General features: G+C 48.6%; 1 protein-coding gene across 1 annotated transcript in view; it reads right to left on the bottom strand.

Annotated features, from left to right (window-relative positions):
* The window catches only part of KIF1A (kinesin family member 1A), a 111968-nt gene that overhangs the window by 84449 nt on the left and 10787 nt on the right, over positions 1–16732 (bottom strand). Inside the window, exons 2-3 of the mRNA XM_011996393.1 lie at positions 6041–6139; positions 5756–5922 (exon numbers count right to left, since the gene is read on the bottom strand). Coding sequence (XP_011851783.1) covers positions 5756–5861 — 106 coding nt within the window. The 5' untranslated portion in view covers positions 5862–5922; positions 6041–6139. The remainder of the gene's footprint in view (positions 1–5755; positions 5923–6040; positions 6140–16732) is intronic.

Below are 16732 nucleotides of genomic sequence, written 5' to 3'. Positions count from 1 at the left end.
CTGGCCCTGACCCATCCCCTCCCATGCCTGTGTTGTGACTGGGACCCCACCCCACCTTGGCCCTGCCACCCTTCCCACACCCTGCGTTGTGGCTGGGACCCCACCCCACCCTGGCCCTGCCACCCTCCCCACACCCCGTGCTGTGACTAGGAACCATCCTCTGTCACTACAGATGGGCCCCAAGCTCCAGAAAGGGGAGGTCCTCTCCCCAGGTCACACGACACCCAGCCAGACTGGAAGGTAGGGTCCCCGCAACACTTCCCAGCCCTGAGGTCCGCCAGGCCTGTGGAGACAGGCAGCCCCTCTTTCAGTAGCCTGCTTCTCACAGAGACCTCCCCAGTCCTGCTTCTCACAGAGACCTCCCCAGTTCTGCTGGAGAAAGAGCTTTTTTTTTTTTTTTTTTTTTTTGCCAGGGTCTGGAATTTTTTCCTTGTGCAGGTTTGAGGAAGGAGGAGGGAGAAACAGGTCCTCCTGGGGCCTGCTGGGCTGGGCTCCTCAACCAGCCCCTTTAGGGCCCCCATCTCCTCCCGCCCCGGGCTCTGGCCAGGCCCCCAGCGCTGGGCCCCTCCGAGGCCGGCGAGGTGCCCAGTATCAGGCAGCCTTCCCAGGGCTCTGCATGGGCCTGCAAAGGGCTGGACGCTGAGACAACAGAGACAGGGGGAGGGGTAGAGGGAGGAGTGGGGGGAGCTGGAGGAAGCGGGACAGGAAAGGAATGGAACACAGCCCTTTTCTCAGAGTCTCAGCGTCCCTGCGGCCTTGAGCACCAGGTGTGAGGGCTGAGCTGAGCTGGCTCTCCCTGATGGAGCCTGCTGTGGGCCGAGCGTGTCCCCAGATTCATATGCAATGCCCTGACCCCCAACCAGATGGCATTTGGAGATGGGGCCTTGTTTGGTGATGAGGGTGAGACGAAGCCACGAAGTCGGGGACCTCATGGTGGGACGAGTGACTTTAAAGAAGGGGAAGGGACCCGAGCTCCCTGGGCCAGGCAAGGACACAGCAGGAAGGCAGCGTCTGCAGGCTGGGAAGACAGCCCTCTCACAATCCAGATCTGCGGCGCCTTGATTGGACTTCCGCCTCCAGACCGCTGAGAAGGGAGCATCTGCTGTTTAAGACGCCCACTCTGCAGCGTGCCTGGACCTCGGAGTCTGGCCTCCACAACAGGGGAGACATTTCTGTCGTTTGAAACCACTCAGTACGTAACCCTTTGTAACAGCAGCCCCAGGGACCATATGGGTGCCACTGCTGCCCGTGTGGAGGGGCTTGTCCAGCTCCCCGACTGCTCAGGATTAGGGGAGCCCACAGTGGAAGCCGGGGACCTGGGGTCACGCCCACCCTGGGTCCAAGTCCCCACCTGTGGGCGAGGGCAGGGATGAGAGGCCACCCCAACCCTGGGCCTCCTCTGCATGGCCAGAAGAGTATAGAAATGACTGGGGATCTCAGGGAGTACCCAGCACCATCCCTCACTACGGCACAGGCGGGGAAACGGAGGCCCAAAGGTATGCCATCTAGCCAGTGTCACACAGTGAGTCATGAATGCAGCCAGGCCCCTCACTCCAGGAACTCACTTCAGGGCCGCACAGGGCTGAGGGGCCGCGTCCCCAGCCAGCCTCCAGCATCTGCAGAATGGCTGGGCAGGCTCAGGGCCCTCATGTCCTCCGGTCCTCAGCGCAGAGAATGTGACGTGAGGAGACAGGAGGAGGGCACGCTCAACTTCTGACCCCAGGCCAACCCCACACCAGCTCGGCCAGGCCGGACCAAAGTGCACCTAACGGACAGCTAGGCCAGCTCACAAAACTGCTAGGTTTGGTGTGTTCAGATGAAGAGGATTATTTATACAGGTGATGATTACAGGATGACAGTTAAATTTACTTTCAAATGCTTCTAATTTCTGCATCACAGCGGAGCTACAAGGCACGCTTTAGAGAGTGGGGCCTCTCCTCATGTTCTGAGATTCCAGGAACAGTCAGCAGCTACACCAGGCAGGCAGGGCAGGCTGTCCAGGTCACCTCCCCATGACATTCTCTGAGGGGCCTGGCACAACCCCCACCATCTTCCAAGGGGCCTGGCACACCAGCCAGGGCAGCCACTCCCGGTTCTGTCGATCTGAGCAGCAGCTGAGAAGTCACCGGGGACAGTGCTCCTGTGAGTGCTTCTGACAGGTGGGTATCCACCCGCACCCTCCCATGCCCTGTCTGCAGGTGTCCTCCTGGGCTTGTTCTGGGGCAGGTCAACCCTCTGGAACACCCTGGTCCCTCAGCCACCAGGAGAAAAGCCCATGACCACCTTCTTCCGGCAGGCTTCCCTGCGCCAGGGCCAGGGGACATCCTTCTCTGCTGAGCTCCCTCAGCCCGTCACCCGGATTTCTGACATAGCTTCCAGCACTTTCTTCCAAAACCACCACTGGTTTGCTTTCTCCAAAATGAAAAAAGCTTTGCTAGAGATTTTTCCTGATTATTCATTCTTCTGCCACTCTTTTCCCTCACCCCACCTCGCTGTCTCCCACGCACACACACATCCAGTGCACACAGGACCTGCAGCGAGTGCCCATCTGCCCTTTACCTACATACAGTCTCACTCTTGGGCTCTGTGCTGACCTTTGCCCCCTTCCCCACAACATTGTGTGGTATTTTCCCAAGGCTGTAAGCACAAAGCTTTCAGGAGCACTCGAGTCCGCTGCTGGGACAGACTTAACATCCCTCCAGCAGCTCCCAGCTGGCGGGCATTTGGGCAGTTGTCCCGGGCTTGGTAAAACAGCACCAGGGTGAACGTCTCAAATGCACACCTTTGAACACTTGCTGGATAATCTTCGTTGCATTTCACGCAAGCAGCCTGGTGAGGTCGGCATCACACGTCTGATACACATCACCAGGCCGCGCCCCCCGCCAGTGGCCTGGGTGCCTGTCCCTGCCACACTCACAACCTGCCTTTTACAAGTGGGCCGACCTGGGGCCCTGGCTGTCCTGGTGCGTCGCTGGCCACAGTGGGCAGGACACTGATCTCATGTGTTGTCTTGGCTCTGTGGCTCTTCATTTTCCCGAGGATGAAGGTGACGACGTCTGAAACATTCCAGGTGTCCTGGAGGAAACACCCTGGCGGGCTCTCCACCCCGTTCTGGGTCCACGGCCCGTCCCTCCTCCCTGGTTTCAGAACTTTGCTGCAACTCCGCAGACGTCTGATTGAGTTTGGTGATCCCCGGAAGATCAGCACCTCGGAAGAGGTTGGTGTCTTGCATGTGTTCACCTTTGAGAAGGGGCGTTTCCTTCAGGACCTAGCAGTTGCCCCAAAAAAAGTGTAGGGGCTCCTGCGTTCCCCTCCTGACCTTCCTGGCCTGCCTGGACTTCTGCTCGGAGCAGAGGCTGCTGGCACACAGGCGAAATCCCAGAACTCCAATGTCCTCAGGGCAGGACAGGATCCAAGCATCTGAAGCAGGGCGTCTCGCTTCAGGTTTCAACCTCGCTGGCCTTGCTGGCCAAAGGAAACATGGCTGCCCACAGATACAGCTCCGGCCTCTGGCTCCTAAGCCCTGGGGAAAAGCTTTGGTTCAGCCTTTGTTCTCCGGGCCAGAGGACAGGGTGGCATGAAGCAGGTAAAAACCACTGGGGCATGAGGTCTCAGGTCCAAGCCTGCACTGCTGTCTCTGAACCGGCAGCTCTGTGGGGTCTGGGCCAGCGCAGCCTCAGCCAGACAACCTTTCACCAGGTGGGCAGCGCTGCCAGTGTTGAGGTCTTGGCAATGCTGGCTCACCTCCAGGCTGCACCCTCCCATTTCTGGATCCTATGAGGGGAAATGCAAAATGGGGCGGCCGCTCACCCGGTGCACCTGGAGGCCGGGTCAGGGAGCAGGTTGGAGGCTGCAAAGGGGCCCCTCGCCCACCCTGGCCGTCACTTCTGTGACACCCATCCCAACCCGCCCAACTGCCTAACCCTGTCATTTAGGGTCTGGCCTGAGGCTGGGCCGTTCCCAAGGTTCAGGGGCCGGAGGATCCCATCTCTGACACTTTCTTTTTCCATCCACTCTGCTTCTGGTGATCTTCAGCCGCTCGACGGGTCTGATTCTTGTCACTGTGCCAACCATGGAGCTCCCCATGACCCACACGCAAGACTGAGGTGGCAACTGTGCTGCTGTCACCCAGTGGAGGATGGAAGGGGATTCACAGGGCCCTCCCTGATGTCCTGGGTCACCTTACAATGACACAGCAGAGCCCGTTGGGGCGTGGCACAGGCGCCCTCTGCCTACCCAGGGCCACAGTGCTCACCAGAGGTCATGGTTCCCACCTGGAGTCGAAGTTCACACCCAGAGCCATGGTTCACACCTGAGGTCACATTTCGCACCCAGAGTCACAGCTCTGCACAGCCCGAGGCTTCCCACTTAAAGACAAGGGTCCTGCTGCCTGAGCAATTTCTCCGATCACAAAAGGCCAGGGCTGCAGTCAGCTAATGCAGCGAGCATTGTTGGAGAAGCACTCACCTTCCTGGGCAGGACAACCCGGAGGTGCGTTGTATTCGTTCGAGGGCCCCAGCAAGGCCAGGCCCCCGGCCACGGAGGTCACCCACTTACAAATGCACCTCTGTCAGCTCCCCCCAAACTCCCCACTCTCCCACCATGCGTCCTGGGACCACCTCCCAAATAAACTCTTGGCGCTCAAATCCTCATCTCTGGGTTTGCTTCCAGGGACCAAGCAGACAAAACAATTCACCATAACGAGCAGTCAGGATGCACCTCCGAAGTGCACTGGGGTCCCACAGCCACAGCAGCCCCCACAGCCTGGAGTTTAGCAGGGTCTCCCCAGCCTGCCCACTGCACCATGATTAGCCACAGAGCTCCACAGGCTTCTGGAAGGATCACCCCTAGGCCAGACAGAGGGTCCGAGCAGAGTCCTCACTTCCACAGGACCTGACAGAGCCCGGAACACTCCCAGTGACACCTGAATCTCCAGTCCCTGAGCAGGCCTCGGAGACCAAACCTAGGGAGGAAGCTTCCTTGGGACCTGAGTGTCCTCCCCTTGGGGCACCCCCCTCCCCACCTGGTAGATAATAGATGACGGCATGTTGGACGGGTGCACGGCACCTGTGAATGGGGAGGCTGCCATTGTCCACATCCCGAAGACCAGGTGGCTGTTCATGTCACCACCCAGCGCAGCTGACACTACTTGATCCTGTGACAGCAGCAGCAATTGCAACTGCACCAGAGGCCCCAGCACAAACTGCCCCGTGAGCCCAGCCAGCCACAGAACGGAGAGATGACAATTGGTTCTTGCTCCAAGATGCTGATATGGTTTGGATATGTGGGGAAACATATGGGTGTCCTTATAAGAAAGCCAAACCCAGTGACGGGTGTCCTTATAAAAAAAGCCACATGAAAGCAGAGACAGAGACACACAGAGGAGAAGGCCACGTGACGACGAAAGCAGAGACTAGAGTGACGCTGCTGCAAGCCAAGGTGGCTGGCAACCACCAGATCCCAGAGAAGGCAGGAACGGTCCTCCCTAGGAACTCAGAGAGAGTGAGGCCCCGCTGGCACCTTGACTTTGGACTTCCAGCCTTCACAGCTGTGAGCGTAAATCTCTACTCTCATAAACCCACTACCATTGGTGGCGGTTTGTCACAGCAGCCCCAGGACACCTACACACGACATAGACAAGGAGGTGGACACTGCTCTTGGGGCCAGGTTGACCACGGAGCCTGGCCCGTAGGCACAGGACCACGGCCCCCAGCAACCCGTGGTCGACCTCGATGCCGTGCAGGCCGATACTCACTGGTGGTGCTTCCAGACATCTGAATGATGCACTTGGAGTCGCGGCTCATTTCCCGGGAATTGAAGGGGCGGACCCGCACCGCCACCTTCACCGAAGCCCCGGCCATCGCTGTGGCCTTCGTGGGTCACTCTTTGCAGTAGTGGGAGTCCCAGTATGCAGGGAAACACCTTGGAAAAAAGGGAAACATGAATTAGAAACAATATCCGAAGAGGCAGGACAGGCACTCTGGCTGCAGCTGAAGCCGCAGGTCTTCTCCACTCCACTCCAAAGCCCCGTGACACATGCATGGGGTGGAATCCACAAGGAGAGGGGGCAACACAGATAATTCTAGAAAGCAGGAGCCCAGCGGGACCAGTAGAAGCCGGCTTCACGAGCCTGGGGAAGCTGGAACCCAACGAAAGAAACAGAGCGACCTGGGTGTGAACGTGAAGGTGGCCTTCACACCCATGGCAAATTCCCCAAGAAGGGTCTTCCCCCGCAGACGCAGGCCCTGGTGGGCTCCATGACAGGTCCGCGCAGGCCCCAAGAGCCAGTGCTGGCTCCAGATCAGCATGTCAAGGATGCTTTAAAATGGAACAGTGTTCCAGAATGCCCCAGCACGCCCTCCGCACCACGCACCAGCTGATAGCCACGTCAGCAGTAGCATGGTCTCTGGATTAGCAAGAAAGAGAACTTTACTCAGAAATGAACAGGACAGACAGCCTCAAGCAATGGAACAAAAACCAACATTTTCAGCCCAATTTCCTGCTGGTAATTCACGCAGAAGGAGGCAAGGAACGCTCCTGAGCCCCACTGAGGAGGAGCAGCCCGCGAGTCATGGCAAATTCAGTACAAGCCAGGGCTGGGGGACCAGCCTCGGCCTTGCCTTTACCCCGGCGGTGTGACTCAGCTTCCTGGGCCTCAGTTTACCGTCTGTGAAATGACAGGGTGTGGTCAGGAACTCCAAAATGATTTGGCCTCTCGGGCGCTGGGACTCTGAGGAAGGCTGATGAAAACTCCCACAAAACAGTGACGAAGCAGCCACTGCAAAAGGTCTTTCCAGGCTGACCAGTCAGACGCTGCTGCTTCCCCCGTGGGGCTTGGGGCCTGAAGGATGGGGCTCCTGGGCACAGGGACAGGGACAGGCTTGGGACAGAGCTATTGGTTACAGGAACGGCCAGAGCTCCATGAAACAGAATTAATGCAACCTGACATGAGAGGTTTTTGCCAACTGGTATCTAAACGCTCGAGGGTGCCCGCTTAGTGGTGAGTCCCACATCACCAGAGGCATCCAAGTAGAGCAAAGGCTAGGTGGCCTCCTTGAAACACTTCCACACTGACATTCCATGAAAAGGCGACCTTCTGCCTGGTCGTCCCCATCCATAAGTGCCACCCTTGGGAGAATCGGGCCAAAAGCCCCCGTCTTACACTGCCCCAGCCTCGTAGCTGTGAAGAAGGGACAAGCCCCTCTGGGCTGCCCCTGAAAGCGCCAGGATCAAGAGCAGGAGGGCTCTGTCAGCAGAAGGAAAGGGGGCACAGTGAGCCTGGGACCAAGGCAGATGCTGAACTCCTAGATTCCACCCAGGCCACTCCCCAGGATCCCCAGAACTCCTCTGCAGAACAGGCTGGATGTGGGGCAGGGCTGTCCCTCAGGCAAACAGCTCTTCCAGAGGCTACAGGGGAGGAGGAAGTGCCAGGGCACCCTATGACTAAGTGGGGACAAGTTTCTGATGTGGCTGGACTCATGCCGGCTACACCACAGCCCCTCAGAGCCACAAGGTGCAGCCACGTCTATACTCCAGAGTGCTTCTGCCAACTCTCTCTTCTCCTCAAGACAGGAGTGGCCGCCAGCGTGGACGGAGGGATGACCGCTGAGAATCTGTGTTTCCTTGTGTTGAAAATCCCTGCACTTTCAAAACTGGAAAAAGTCTTAGGACATTCCAGCCGGGATGAAGAGAGGAACAGGCAAACTCACGAGTCCCTGGCTGGAGCACAAATCCCGCAAGGTTTCTAGGCAGCCATTCTGCAGCACGGCCTGGACCTTTAGGAAGGTCTGTATCCTTTGACTCAGTAATCCCAAGTACTGAAATCGGAAATACTTCGAGATTAAGAAAATATTGATGAAAAGCAGATATTCAACAGTGCAAAATTTCCAGTTCTCCCCAAATTTAGCTATATAAATTCAGTGCAATTCCAATAAGCAAAATATTCCAACAGGACATTCAACGGAATTTGGCAGGACAAGAACATTTTGAAAAATGAGAACAAAGAGGGGAAACATCCCCTACCAGCTATCATATATCCTCTAGAGCTACAATAATTTCCAAAGTCTAGAAATGACACGTGAACAGACTAAGCGTGTCCACAAGCAGACACACACACATACACACAGATTAAAGAAAAACGCAGCAATTTAGGGAATGACGTAAGATCAGTATGGGACAACTGGCTCTCTCCATGTTGGAAAAATAAAGCTAGATATAGAACTTGATCTTTAAAATGTAAATGCATTACAAGGACACAGAGAAGCCTCTGTTCTTGGCTCTGGGGTGCGGAATATGCACACCACAAAGCATGGAAGGCGAAGGCGGCTTGGTGGGTGTAGTGGCCAGCAGCCGACCAATGCACTGCTCAAGAGGTCCGATACCACACTGCAATGTGTGTGAGGGAATCAGTGTGCAGCCGCAAGCCAACATTCCGGAGGAGGGGCTGCCAAGACGGGAGCTGGCCTCCGCAGCACAGCCTCCGAGCGTATTTGCATTCTGCGCATGGGTCAAGAGACCGGGAATCTGGAGTCTTCCCAGACAGAGAGCCGTTGCTGAGGGACGGAGGAAGCTGCAGAGCTTTTGGGCAAGAGAAAGAAACTTGAGAGGCCAAGATTCCAGAAGAGAGAGGTAAAGAACTAAAATGAACAAATGCCCCAAATGCCTAGTCCTTCCCTTAAGACATTTGCCAAATTCTGAAGGTAAGAGAGGTGGGATTTTAAAAACCCAAGCTGAAAACCAAAGAGGAGTTTTGCACAGTCTCAGATGCTAAGGAACAAAGATTTGAGTTCAGGGTCCTCCAGGAGGAGGATCCCCAGTGATCACACCAGGCTCTGGCTGAAAGCCCAGGGAGGCACAAAACCTAAGAGCAGGGCAGAGCCATAGCTCAGATGAGCCTTATGAAAACTACAACCTGCCCTCACTTGGCTTAATTCGGATTTCAGTCTGGCTGCCTGGGAGAGAAAATGGAAGCCATCTGGAGTCTCCACACTCTTTTATTTTTATTTTTTCAAACTCTGTACTCTATATTCTTTTAATAGGCAATGTGTGACATCCAATCAAAACTTAGAAGGTGTAAAATAAAAAAGGACTCTGATTAAAAACAAAGAGGAAAAATAAAATAGAAACACATGAGAGAAAAAAAAAGAGACACATACCTACACATGATCCAGATCTAGGCATTATTAAACAAGGACTTTAGAACAACCCTGACTAATATATTCAAAATAAGAGCAAAAGGACAGAGAATATAAATGGAAAATAGATAATTTTGCCAGAAGACTGGAAACTATAACAAATAATCAAATGGAAATGCTAGATCTGGAAAACAAAATAACTAAAATTAGGAACTCAAGAGATTAGACACAGTTGAAGACAGTGCTAGTAAACTGGAGGATAGGTAATAGAAATATAGAAAATTTAAAACAGATAAGAAGAATGGAAAATATAGACATGAGAGCCAGAAAAGTATAGGACACACTGAAATGGTCAAACATACTTGTAATTGGAATCTAGAAGGAGAAGAAATGGAATGGGGGTGCTATGGTCTGAATGTTTGTGTCCCCTGTCCCATCCAAATTCCTGTGTTGAAATCCTAACCCCTAAAGTGATGGCATTAGGAAGTGGGGCCTTTAGAAGGTGATTAGGTCATGAGTGTGGAGCCTCACAAATGGGATCAGTACCCTTGCGAAAGAAATGCCAGAGACACCCCTCAGCCCTTCCACCACATGAGAACAGGGCAAGAAGGTGTCTAGGAGCCAGAAAGCAGATCCTCAGCCAATGTGCCTTGCTCTTGAGCTTCCCAGCCTCCAGAACCATGAAAAATAAATTCTGTTATTCATAAGCCACCTGGAAGCAGTATTTACAAAACTAATGACCACGGATTGTCCAAAGCTGCTGAAGCACATCGACCCACAGGTTCAAGAAACTCTACAAACACAAAGCAAGACAAACAAAAAAGCCACACAAGGCACAGCACTGCAACAACGTTAGGACCAAAGATAAAGAGATAAAGCTTAAAGTCAGCCAGGAAAAAAAAAAAAAAGGCCGGGCGTGGTGGCTCACGCGTAGAGATCCCAGCACTTTGGGAGGCCAAGGCAGGCGAATCACAAGGTCAGGAGATTGAGACCACAGTGAAACCCCATCTCTACTAAAAATACAAAAAATTAGCCAGGCATGGTGCAGGCGCCTGTAGTCCCAGCTACTCAGAGAAGCTCAGGCAGGAGAATGGCATGAACCTGGGAGGCAGAGCTTGCAGTGAGCCGAGATTGTGCCACTGCACTCCAGCCTGGGTGACAGAGCGAGACTCCATCTCAAAAAAAAAAAAAAAAAAAGAAATTGACAACTGAATTCTCAACAGAAATGACAGAAACCAAAAGACAAGGTTGCAAGGTTTCAACATGACCATGAAAGAGGTCATAGTAATCATTTACATTCGATTGTCAAGCATACATGTTGTCATTGCTAGGTTAATCATTTAGAAAGTAGAAAACTAATGTATAACTAACAAGTTAAGAGAAAAATACCCAAAAATTAAAATTTATTTTATGAATCCAATAGAAGGCAATGAAGGAGAAAAACAATATGAAAAGATAACATCAAGTGGAAAAGAAAGAGTTAAGATTGCAGATAAAAGGTCAACTCAGTATGAACTAAATACACCAAGTAAAACATTAAAAATTGTCAGACCAGATTTTTTTAAATTATATTCTGTTAATGAGAGGCTCTATATACAAAGGCACAGAGAAGTTCCAATTAAAAGGATGAAAATTTGTGCTTGCTCTATCAGCCACTGAGGAGGAGAAAATATATATCGTACACATTATTTTGTTTATTTATTTTGAGACCAAGTCTCCTGTCTCCGAGACTAGAGTTCAGTGGCGTGATCTTAGCTCACCACAGCCTTGACATCCTAGGCGTAAGCAATCCTCCTGTCTCAGTTTCTCGAGGAGCTGGGACTATAGGCGTATGCCACCACATCTGGCTAATTTTTTTATTTTTTATTTTGTAGGGATGGGGTCTCACTATGTTAGCCAGGCTGGTCTTGAGTTCCTGGGCTCAAATGATCCTCCTATCTCAACTCCCCAAAGTGCTGGGTTTCTAGGTGTGAGCCACCATGCCCAGCCTCATACATATCTTTTAAAGTGCACACAGAATGTGTGCTAAAATTTGCCATATGCTGGTCATAAAGCAAACTTCCACAAATAATCCATCTTCAATTCAAGTTATAAGGTAGATGTTCTCTGACCACAATAGAATTATGCTATACACCAATACCCTAAAAAAAAAAAATCACCTACAAAACAATCCAATTGCTTGGACCCTAAGCAATGCAATTTTTAAAAACCCATGGGTCAAAGAAATCATCACGCTGGATATTAGAAAATATTTTGAATGAGTGATAATGAAGATACATGTCAAAGCTGTGGCAAAGGTCCTGCGGAACTTAGCTAAAGCAGGACTGATGAGAAAATGCACAGCCTTAAAGGCATGGCGATGAGGAGGGCAGCCCCACGTCATCCCCAGTTTGGTTCAGACCCCAGTGTCCCCGAGGGAGCTGTGGTTGGCTTGGGAAGACTTTTGGGAGGTCACAAAGGCTTGCCTTGGGAGGGACCTGGGGTTCTGCTTTTGCGAATCTGCTAAATCGGTCACCACATGGGTCTGCTTTTCAGCATCCGGAACGTGGCTGCTAAATGTTCTCTCCTGTTTTTTCATTATTATGGGAGTGTTTAGGTCTTTTTTGAGTTTACCTTTACCTTTATTTTAGTGGCATTTCAGGAGCGAGAGATGATAAATGGATGAATACCACAAATAGGACATTGAAAACAATAAATCAAACACAAAAGGGTAAACATTTTATAATTCTATTTACATAACTGCTAAAACAGGCAAGAATCAGCAGAACAAGCACATTAATTAGTAATATATAGCTAAATTTTAAAAACGGTTAAGAGAGTTGAAAAAAATTGAGTACGAGGAACAAAGGCTGCTGATTTTCTAAACAAATTTTATAAAATTTTTGATTGTTCTACACTGTGCCCATACTTAACCTAAAAAGAATCATTTTACAAATCATAACCAAACAGTTGAGGTAACATAAATAGAAATTCCTCATTTTGGTTGTGAATTCAAAACTCAGTTTGCTCATTAAAATTAATATTTCCTGCCCAGCCTGTAATCCCAGCACTTTGGAAGGCCGAGGTGGGTAGATCGCAAGGTCAGGAGTTCGAGACCAGCATGACCAAGATGGTGAAACCCCCGTCTCTACTAAAAATACAAAAATTAGCTGGGCACGGTGGCAGGTGCCTATAATCCCAGCTACTTGGGAGGCTGAAGCAGGAGAATTGCTTCAACCTGGGAAGCAGAGGTTGCACTGAGCTGAGATCGTACCACTGCACTCCAGCCTGGGTGACAGAGTGAGACTCTGTCTCAAAAAATGAATAAATAAATAAATAAATAAAATATCAATAACATTTCCCAACAGAGAGCAAAAGGGCTGAATGGAGGCTTCTACTTCTGCAGTATGGTGGGTAAGACACCCTCCATTATAAAGCACCTAGAAATTCAGGATAAATAACAAACATCAGAAGAAAATAAGAGGACTCCTCAGAAGGAAAGAAAAAAGAGGAAGAAGGAGAAGAAATTAAGGTGGCAACAAAGCTACTGGCATTTGGCGATACCAGAAACCCAAAGAATTTGGTTTCACCTGCTGTTGGGGGAATGGGAGGTAGGACCTCAAAGACACATAAAGTGAGAATAGAACCAAGTCACCACAAAAATTGAATGCTTCAAAGCTACAACCTCTGTGAAATGGAAGGCTGGGTAAAAAAAGGAACACAGGGGAATTAATCTGAATGACACCCAGCTCTAGGTGGCTAAAAAACAGTGTTACTGAGAATTTAAGGCCAGACGCCTGTCCTCATAAAGTTTGGGTTTCAAATTTACAACACCTGCATGATCAGTGAAATCCAAATTTGAGAAGTTAGCTCAGAGTAGTTCTCAGGAGTTAGCACCCAAAGCACCTAACAAAGCACATACAAATCCTCCCAGGAGAAGGCTTCCTTTCCCACAGCCCCAAGATTCCCGAAGATGAACATCAGTCAAATGTTACCTCACAATGAAATATTACCAAACACTTGGAGAAGCAATTCGCCATAAGCAAGAGTCACCAAAAAAGGAGGGAAGAGGAAAAGGAAAGGGAAGGGAAGGGAGAAGGGAAGGAGAGGGGAGGGAGAGGGGAGGGAGAGCGGAGGGAGGTGGGGGGAAAGCGGAGGGAAGGGAGAAGAAAGAAAGAGGGAAGAGAGGGATTAGATCCTCAGTGACTTCAGATATTAAAATTGTCGAATACAGATTATAAAAATAAGTTGGCTTAAATGTTCTAAGAAATAAGCAGAAGTGAAAAACAATGGGGTAAAATATGGGAAAGAACCATGCAGAACTTCTAAAAATAAAATGTAATTTTTATTTAAAACTGAAAGCTTAGCAGACAGGCTAATCAGCAAATTAAATGGAGCTCTACACAGAATTAATGAACTGGAAAATACGTCAGAGAAAAATTACCCAAAATGACCCCAGAAAGAAAAAAAGGATGAAAATATAAAACCAAAGTTCAGAGTCATGTAATAAGGAGGAATTCATTAATTTATTGTGACAGGTATTTTAACACACTTCTCACTAATTGGTAGATCAAGCAGATATATAATTAGTAAGAGCATAGCATGAGTAACACAATAATCATGAATTAATGGACATATGTGCCTCCTGCAGAAAATTAGAGCAACATTCTTTTCCACCACATATGAACATTTACAATATTCTACCATGTACTAGACCATAAAGCAACTCCCGGTGCTTTCAAAGACCTGTATCAAATAAACCATGTAATTTGAACACAATTAGACTAAAAATTAATTTTAAAATAATTAAAAACCCGTATGTTTAGAAATTTAAAAAATAAACTTATAAATAATAAACCAAAGGAAAAATCATGATGAAAATATAAAAATACTTACTAAATGGAAATGAAAACACTCCTAGCAAAATGTGGAGTTTTCATGTCCAGCCATGGTGGAGACCCAGAGACCAGGCTTAACCTCTCACTGTAAACAACAACTAGCAAAGAAGACAAAATATACAGAAATAACTGTGCTCAAACGTCAGACAATAGGCAGTGCAGGACTGTGATCCCTGAGAGAAGGGGCACATACTAGGTGAGCCCTATGGTCACTCCAAATCTGCTTGGAGGCAGGCACAGCGAGGTAGGACCCAAGCACCTTGGCAGCTTGGACAGGTTGAAAAGATGGCGGTCAGAGTTTGGGTGGGCGGAGGCAGCTGGAGGTTGTGAGTTAAGAGTTCTGGAAGAAGGGAGCTGCTCAGTAGAAGTCCAGAAATTTACACAGGGGTACCCTTGAGTCTTTTCAGAGTACTAGTCCATTCCCAGATAATCCAGACACAAAAAGACTGGGCCGTTGTAAGCTGAACGATTCCCAAAACTCACACAAAGTAAGGAGACATCTGTGATCCAATCAGCCAGAATAGGGAGTCCTCTTGAGCCTCCACTCCAGATAGTCCGTGGAGACCCTGGAGAAGGCGTGCCCTAGGTGGGGGACTAAACTATTCCTGCAAGTGGTCTACTCCAGACCAACTCTAGAAAAGTTTAAGAACAGGCCTCAACTGATCAAACTGGTCTTCAAGTAAGTTAAGCACCTGCTAAGACAAAGCCCAACATGCACTAAAGCAAGAAATATAAGTCAGACACTCTAAAATATAAAAATCATGTCTAGCATCCAATCAAAAATTACTAGATCTGCCAAGAACCAGGAAAATGTGATGCATAACTACGAGAAAAAGCAATAGAAACACGAATTTTCCTACAATTATTAAAGAAATTGATCCAATAGTTTAAAAATCTACCCACACAAAAAGGTAGCAGATTCAGACACTTCTTACAGGTGAGTTCCACCATACCTTTTTTAAAGACATAGTATCAATCCTATACAAACTCTTTATGAGAATGGAGGAAAGAGAGGGAAACACCCAAAGAATATAAAGTCATCCCTCAGTATCAGTAGGAGATTAGTTCCAGGACCCCCACAGATACCAAAATCCACAGATGCTCAAGTCCCTCATATGAGCTAGTGTAGTATTTGCATTTGACCTACACATCCTCATATACATACACACACACACACATACACACACAGATATATACACATATATTCAGACACATATATACACACATATATACATATATACACACACACACACACATATAGAGAGAGAGAGAGAGAGAGACAGAGTTTCGCTCTTGTTGCTCAGGCTGGAGTACAATGGTGCAATCTTGGCTCACTGCAACCTCCACCTCCCGGGTTCAAGCGATTCTCCTGCCTCAGCTTCCCTAGTATGCACCACCAGGCATGCACCACCGCACCCAACTAATTTTGCATTTTTAGTAGAGACGGGGTTTCTCCATGTTGGTCAGGCTGGTCTTGAATTCCCGACCTCAAGTGATCTGCCTGCCCTGGCCTCCCAAAGTGCTGGGATTACAGGCGTGAGCCACTGCGCCCAGCCCCTTCCATATATTTTAAATCATCTCAAGATTAGTTATAATACCAAATACAATGTGAATGCTATGTATTAATAAATAGTTACTATACTGTATTGTCCAGGTAATAGTGACAAGGGAAAAAAAAGTTTGTACATGTTCAATACAGACAAACCAATCTTTTCTTCCAAAAATTTTGATCTGGTTGAATTCACAGATGCAGAACCCACAGATATGGAGAGCCAACTGTACTCCTAGCTATTCATTGATGTTAACAGAATTTTAGCACCAAAGTAAACAAGAAAAATTTGAGAAAGATTATAGACCAATTTTACTGATGAACATAGGTAGGAAAGTCTGAAAAATTAGCAAGAAAATACAGTAACAAAGAAAAAGGGCAATGTAGGTCAGCATATGCCAGGAATACCAGTATAGCTTGACATTAGGATAGCTGTTGTTATAATTTTCAAATTAAAGAAGAAAGATTATGAGGCCCTCAATAGATACTAAAAAAGCATTCCATAATTTTCAAGACTCATTTGTGATAAAATTCTAAGCAATATTAGAATAAAAGAAAACTTTTTTAACCTCATAATACCTATCTACTAAAACCTACCCAAACATCACACTTAATGGTAAAATGATTGCTTTATGACCAGCATATGGCAAATTTTAGTACACATTCTGTGTGCACTTTAAAAGATATGTATGAGGCTGGGCATGGTGGCTCACACCTGAAATCCCAGCACTTTGGGGAGGTGAGATAGGAGGATCATTTGAGCCCAGGAGCTCAAGACCAGCCTGGCTAACATAGTGAGACCCCATCCCTACAAAATAAAAAATAAAAAAATTAGCCAAGTATGGTGGCATACGCCTATAGTCCCAGGTCCTCGAGAAGCTGAGGCAGGAGGATTGCTTAAGCCTAGGATAGGAACATTTCCTTTAAATTCAGAAACAAGTCCAGGATGCTCGCTATCTCTACTTCTGGTTAACATTGTAGGAAAGGTTCTAGCCAGACCAGTAAGACAGGTAAATAACAAACATAATATGAATTTGAAAGAAAGAAACCAAACTGTCATTATTTGCAGACCATCAGCTCATCTACACAGAAATCAAGAGAATCCAAAGAAAAATTATTTGAAGTAGGAAGGTTCAATAAGATTGTAGAAATCAAGAACATTCTTATCTACC

This window comes from Mandrillus leucophaeus, unplaced genomic scaffold, assembly GCF_000951045.1.
Source record: "Mandrillus leucophaeus isolate KB7577 unplaced genomic scaffold, Mleu.le_1.0 Scaffold510, whole genome shotgun sequence".
NCBI lineage: Eukaryota > Metazoa > Chordata > Mammalia > Primates > Cercopithecidae > Mandrillus > Mandrillus leucophaeus.
This window is presented reverse-complemented; position numbering and strand designations above follow the sequence as displayed.